Source organism: Quercus lobata, chromosome 8 (assembly GCF_001633185.2).
Source record: "Quercus lobata isolate SW786 chromosome 8, ValleyOak3.0 Primary Assembly, whole genome shotgun sequence".
Taxonomy (NCBI): domain Eukaryota; kingdom Viridiplantae; phylum Streptophyta; class Magnoliopsida; order Fagales; family Fagaceae; genus Quercus; species Quercus lobata.
In genome coordinates, this window is record NC_044911.1 from 6314470 (window position 1) to 6321325 (window position 6856).

A 6856-nucleotide genomic window follows, 5' to 3' on the forward strand; every position below is an offset into this window, starting at 1 on the left:
CACTAACCATGATTAAAGTTTTGTAAAGAGAATCTTTTTAAAATTTAGAATATATTCTTTTACCGATATTGATGGAATTAGGGAAATAATATTTTCTTCAAATCTCAAAGAAATAGGGTGTTTTTTTACTTCAAAATTGGGGTGAAGTGTTATTCCCTTGTACCTCTAGATAGAGAATCTTGATTATCATATATATATATATATATATAGAGAGAGAGAGAGAGAGAGAGAGAGAGAGAGAGAGAGAGAGAGACGCACAGCATATACTCAATAGTGGGTTTTTGAACTTTTTTTAGTTATGAAATCACATAAATTTTAATTAGACAAAAAAACATGCCCCTCTAATTCATTACACGGTGATGTATCTTTCTTTTGTTATTATTTTTTAAGAACACTAACAACTACTAGTGTCTCGAATGATTTTTTTATTACTATGCCTGAGTTTCTTTATTGGATGGGGACTATTTGATTTTTTTTTTTTAATGGGAGCATTGTAAGTATATTTTTTTCTTTTTAAAGATAATTATAATATGATACTAATATCGTAGCTTCAACTTTCCCTTATCTAAACCCATGAGCACTTTGTTAGAGCATCCTTATCAAGACTTCTAAAAAATTTAACATTTATTCTCTCAAAACCTATATTTATAACATATAACGCACCATTTTACCATACGACATATATCAAAACTTCTATTTTTTTACCATTTCATTTAAATATTGTTTCTTTATTATTTTTCAATAATTTTTTATTTTTCCTCTCTCCTCTGTCTCTCTCTTCTGTCTTTCTCTTTCTCACAGCACCGCCGGCGCCACACTACCACATCCACTCACCACCACCACCACTGGTATAACAAAACCCAACAGCCACCACACCCAACAGCCAATAGCCACCTCACCCAGCAGCCAAAAACCACCACAAACCCACCACCCACAAACCCAACCACAAACCACCACAGCACAGCCATAGCCACCATCACCGGCGGCACCCAAAACCAAATCAAAAACTCAACAAACTAACATCAAAACCACCAATCAAACCCAGTACCACCACAAATCACATACCCATGTTAGAAATCACAGACCCAAAATTAGAAAGAACATATTTTTGAAATTTCTCACCCAAAATCAAATCACAAAACCCACCTAAACCCAGCCACACCTGTCGAAACCCAGGCATGCTCGCCGAACCACCGCAACCAAGCCACCCCGATCAACAGCAGAGACCCACAGACCACAAACTCGACCTCATCTTCTCCACGGTTTCGCCGAACCACTACCGCCATGGTTTTCAGTTGTGGATGCTGGTGAAAGAAGAAAAGAGAAAGAAAGAAGAAAAGAGAAAGAGACATGGTTGGAGAGCAAGAATGAGAGACGGAAGAAAGCCAAAAAAAGGAGAAAGAAAAAATATAAGAAGAAAAGTAAGCAGGTCCCACGGAATAAAAAATAATATAACTTTTACTATTGGTGAGGAGTACGGTCTCAAATTTGAGACTGTACTGTTTATTAATGCAAAAAATTATGGCATTTACCATGTTTGATGGAAGTGATTTTTAAGAGTTTGGATGTCAAATGTTAAATATTTGGCATTTGACATCTTGATAAGGATGCTCTTACGTAGAGATGTACTCAGCAGCAAGGCCCTTGCTAGACAAGTAAAACTTGAGTTGAAAGGGACCTTACGTCACAATGTCATCAATAGCCTAAAAAAAATGTGCAACTCTCTTCCCCAAATTGATGCATGTTTCACTGTTAGAGTCAAAATTGACACGCCCCATCTCAACCACTCCTCTGTTGCCATTTTTTCAAAGGCAAACTAACCAAGTCTTCTCAATTACGTGTATATTTCCATGTCCTAAACTTCAAAAAATGAATAGTAGTTTGCAATTAATTCTCCAAACCAATCCAGCCACCTGTCCCATCGTTCTGAAAGTTAAAAAAAGTCAACCAACTTATCCTCAGAAATTGATCAATCATATTAAAAATGAGGTCGACAAGAAATGAGGTATTCATCATCAATTCCTGAGTTTTCCTATAAAATAACCTTCCAGCTCTTTCCTCACGATACTCATATCTCACTAGAAATGATGAGGTGGTTAATGTGGCTCTCTCAAATCTTGCATCTCTCTCTGCTCTTGTATTCTGAAGTTACATCATCATCTTTTCCCTCCTCTTCTTCAGCATTACTGTGCTCCCAAGACCAGAGCTCTGCGTTGCTCCAATTTAAGCAATTGTTTACTTTTTCAGAAGATGCTTCTTCCAGTTGTGATGAAGTTGGTCATCATTCTTATCCAAAGATGGAGTCTTGGAAGGATGCCACCGATTGCTGCTCATGGGATGGAGTTACCTGTGACAGTGCGAGGGGGGACGTGATTGGCCTTGACCTCAGTTGTAGCTGGCTTTATGGCACCATCCCTTCCAACAGTACCCTCTTTCTTCTTTCTCACCTACAACATCTCAACCTCGCCTTGAATGACTTCAATTCTTCATCCATTTCATCTCGGTTTGGTCAATTTGCTAGCTTGAGTTATCTTAACCTTTCTAACTCTGCATTTTCTGGCCAAGTCCCATATGAATTATCTCAACTCTCCCAATTGGCCTCGCTAGATTTATCCATCTTTCATCTTAGTCTAGAAACCTCTGTGGTTAAAAGGCTTGTTCAGAATCTGACCAAGCTAAGAGACCTTCATCTTGATCTTAGTGACATGTCTTCTGTTTCGCTTACTTCTTTCATGAATCTCTCTTCTTCTTTGATGTCCCTTTCTCTCCAAAGTTGTCAATTGCAAGGGAGGTTACCGGATAACATTTTCCGACTACCAAACCTACGTGAGCTGAATCTACTTGATAATTCTGAACTCACGGGGGATTTTCCATTGTCAAATTGGAGCAATCCCCTAAGATTCTTGGATTTATCTAAGACGGCTTTTTCAGGAGAATTACCGAAATCAATTGGCAATCTAAAATTCTTGAGGCAATTGGTATTGAATGGATGCAATTTTACTGGATCAGTTCCTGCATCTGTGGGTAATCTTACAAAACTCACTCTTTTAGATATATCAAATAACCATTTTAGTGGTGAGATACCATCATCACTGTCAAATCACAGGGAGCTCTCTCGCTTGGATCTATCTAACAACAATCTCAGTGGTAAGATCTCATCATCACTTTTAGTTGGCTATGCATAGCTCTTGGAAATCTTTTGAATCTCATATAATTGCAATTTTGCAGGACCAATACCTGTGTCACTTTCATTCCTAAAGGATCTCACTCTTATTGACCTCCTTCAAAACAACTTTGGAGGTGAAATTCCCGACCTTTTTCCTAACCTCACAAAACTCACAGATGCTTACATGTCTGATAACCAGCTTACTGGTAACTTTTGTGAATTCCAGTTTGGCAGTTCATTACAGTTTCTTACATTAGATAATAACAGGCTATATGGCTGTATTCCAAAGTCAATCTCCAATCTTGTGAACATTTCAGAACTTGATATTTCATCAAATAACTTGAGTGGCATTGTGAATTTTGAAATGTTCACAAAGTTTAAAAAAATAGGCACTCTTGCTCTTTCACATAATAGTCTGTCAGTAAGCATCAACAAAAATTTTAATCATACCTTCCCCGAATTGAATAACTTGGAATTAGCTTCATTCAACATCACTAATTTTCCAAATTTCCTAAATACACCATTTCTAACGTTAGACCTCTCTGATAATAAAATCTCTGGCCGAATCCCAGAATACAAGTTCGGAACTGGGAAATATCTGATGTCCCTAAATATTTCTTACAACTTTTTATCAAGTATAGAGCTACCTCAATTGGAGAATCTAAGGATACTTGACCTTCGTGCAAATCTACTACAAGGACAGCTTCCTATTCCACCATCTTCGGTGGAATTCTTTTCAATCTCAAACAATAGATTGTCTGGGGAAATCCCTTTGGGGATTTGCAATGTAAGTGTCCTTACACATATTGGATGTCTCCTATAACAACTTGAGTGGTATTATTCCACGGTGTTTAGGAAACTTGGGCGATTCTCTATCAGTGATAGATTTGAGTATGAATAGCTTCCGAGGAACCATCCCTGAAACACTTGCAAATTGCACAAGATTGAACACTGTCAGCTTTAATGGAAATCAATTGGAAGGGTTATTGCCACCATCTTTGGTCAACTGTACAAGTCTCGAAGTTCTAGACCTTGGAAATAACAAGATAAATGGTTCATTTCCGTATTGGCTGGAAGCACTTTCTGAGCTACATGTTCTTGTCCTAAGATCCAATAGATTTCACGGCCCCATAGGAATTCATAATACTAGTGGGATGCTTTTCTCTAAACTACAAATTCTTGATCTCTCTCACAATCAGTTTACTGGTCTTTTACCAAGTCATTATTTTGGAAACATGAAAGCCATGATGATTAATGATGAGGGCAAGCAAGAATTGGAATATTTGGGTGAAAATTATTTTCATGATATGGCGGGTTCAACTTATTATAAATATACAGTAGGGGTGACAGTGAAAGGTTTGGAGACTCCACCAATTGGAATCCCAACAATCTTCACAACCATTGATTTATCGAGTAACAAATTCCAGGGAGAGATTCCAGAGGCAATTGCAAGTCTTAACTTTCTCCGATTGCTTAATCTTTCCCATAATAGCTTAACCGGCTCTATACCATCTTTATTGGCAAATTTGTCAGCACTTGAATCATTGGACCTCTCTTCAAATAGACTTGTTGGGGAAATCCCTATGCAATTGACAAGTCTAACATTTTTGGCTTTATTAAACCTTTCACAAAATCATCTCACAGGACTCATTCCACAAGGTAAACAGTTTGCTACATTCCAAAATGACTCTTATGATGATAACTTGGGACTGTGTGGATTCCCATTGTCTAAGCAATGTACTACAGATGCATCACCACTGACACCACCATCAATATTCCAAGAAGACAATGATTCAATGTTTGCAAGTGGATTTGGTTGGAAGGCTGTGTTAATTGGCTATGGATGTGGCTTGGTGTTTGGATTAGCTGTGGGATATGTTGCTTTTAAAACAGAAAAACCTCATTGGCTTGTAAGGTTTGTTGAAGGAGAACGAAATGGAAAGACGAGAAGGCCTAATAATAAAAGACTTGGGCGAAGAAGAAGTTAATGCATTCAAGGGTGGTCTTAGGTGAGCTTGACAAACTTCTGTTTAGAATTATATTATGTTATGATTTCAAATAAACATATCTTAGAATTAGAAACAATATTAGTAGTTTGTATATTCTATAATTTTTCTGTGTTATAAACTTGCAAGGTAAGTAGAAAGTGATGAAGACCCTATTCTCTACTAGCAGTGAGAGAAGATTGTGAGCCTTTAAATTACATCAGGGCATTCGAATGGTGGCTAATGAGGAGTGGATCGTGCTTGAATGAATTAAGGTGCTATTTTCTTCTTCTTACTATAGATATGTTCAACTTTTATTTTTGTATTTTTTTTTTTTTTTTTTTTACACTTTTCCGTCTGTTTGTCAAGAGATTGTGTGACAAATTGGACATAGCTAGCCCTGGGGTATCTTGGGTTCTCATGGTCTCTATCTATGTATTTGAGGGTATTTCATGTGTTTATTTGTTTCTTTTGAGACTGTCAGTGTCTGGCATGTTTGATTTAGTTCTAAGGTCGGCCTTGCGTTATTTCTCATACTTCTAGTCTTCTCTATTGAATGCCGGAATAGAATATTTTTAACAGAAAATCCTAAAACAAGAAATGAGAAATTGAAAAAGAAATGCATTCAGTGGGTTTTATTTTAGTCCTAGTAATTACAAGAACAAGAGAAGGATTAATGAAGCCAACAGTAATACTCAGAACTCCACCTGAAATGTACTACTATCTTTTATGGTATAACTCAAGACATTTATCAACCAAAATCTATTCATCTTCCTAATCAATTCATCCACAGTGGTTTTTACGTTCAGAAGGTCTTATATGTTGAGAAAAACTACCATTCTTGAGATCAAAGTCTTCCCCAATATTGTCAAACACTTGTGAATTTACAAAGGTAATGGCTGTTAACCACAAGAATTACCAAAGCTAAGCTAGCAAGATATTCAATATGGATTAGAGCATTAGCTCCAGCTAATGTAAAATAGCATATTGTCAAAAATATAGCCAATGAAACCCAAAAATTACTCACATTAAATTATGAACCATTTATGCAGAATGAGATTTTAGTATTTTACTATAATGCTTGTGAAAAAATACAAGTCACTACCATAATCTATTTTTCATTTTTTTTTTTATAAAGGTCCTCATCTGTTTCCTCGCAAAACTAGATGTGGTAAATATTGGAGTAACTAGTCATATAAACAGCACTGGTTCTTCTTTTTTCTTCTTCTTCTTCCTCTCCTTTTTTTTTTTTTTCACATAACACCTTATAAAACTATGCAGTGATATCTTTTCTCATATAGACACACTTTAGCATATACTGAGTAGTGGGTAGCACTTTTTTAGTTATGAAGGAACACATCAATGAAATGGAAATATAAGAACATTAAACAAGTCTCTATTATGATTTTTAATTACTATCAGTATTATCTTGAATTTTTTGAGTGAATGAGCACTAAGAAAGGGACTCAGCAGTGGTAATCGACTAAAAAACATATGTGCAACTTTCTTCCCCAACATGGTGCAGTTAGTCAAATATCTGTAGTGCACTATAACAAACTTGAGTTTTTTCAACATATTGTTATCTTCAATCACTTAGGCCCGTTTGGTAAAGTTGTTAAATAACTCATTTTCAGTTTTTAAATAATATTACATACATTTCAACACACTTTTTCTCTCACATATATTTCAAAAAACGACAAACAAA

General features: G+C 36.1%; 1 protein-coding gene across 3 annotated transcripts; it reads left to right on the forward strand.

Moving 5' to 3' along the window:
• The first annotated feature begins 1956 nt into the window (after positions 1 to 1956).
• LOC115954759 (receptor-like protein 9DC3) lies at positions 1957 to 5687 on the forward strand. 3 transcript variants are annotated; one of them, XM_031072689.1, is made up of 3 exons: positions 1957 to 3147; positions 3229 to 5175; positions 5302 to 5687. In XM_031072689.1, exons 1-2 carry the CDS (start codon positions 2001 to 2003, stop codon positions 3987 to 3989), a joined length of 1908 nt encoding a protein of 635 aa, XP_030928549.1. In that variant the 5' UTR covers positions 1957 to 2000; the 3' UTR covers positions 3990 to 5175; positions 5302 to 5687. The 3 variants fall into 3 exon arrangements, with proteins under 3 accessions (XP_030928549.1, XP_030928550.1, XP_030928551.1); XM_031072690.1 differs by having other exon boundaries at positions 5310 to 5687; XM_031072691.1 differs by having other exon boundaries at positions 1975 to 3147.
• Positions 5688 to 6856: the final 1169 nt, after the last annotated feature.

Bases quoted from the DNA above. Each gene is read 5' to 3' on its own strand.
- LOC115954759 (XM_031072689.1), top strand. From the start codon at position 2,001: ATGAGGTATTCATCATCAATTCCTGAGTTTTCCTATAAAATAACCTTC. The intron at 3,148-3,228 runs GTAAGATCTCAT...GCAATTTTGCAG, and splicing joins ATCTAACAACAATCTCAGTG to GACCAATACCTGTGTCACTT.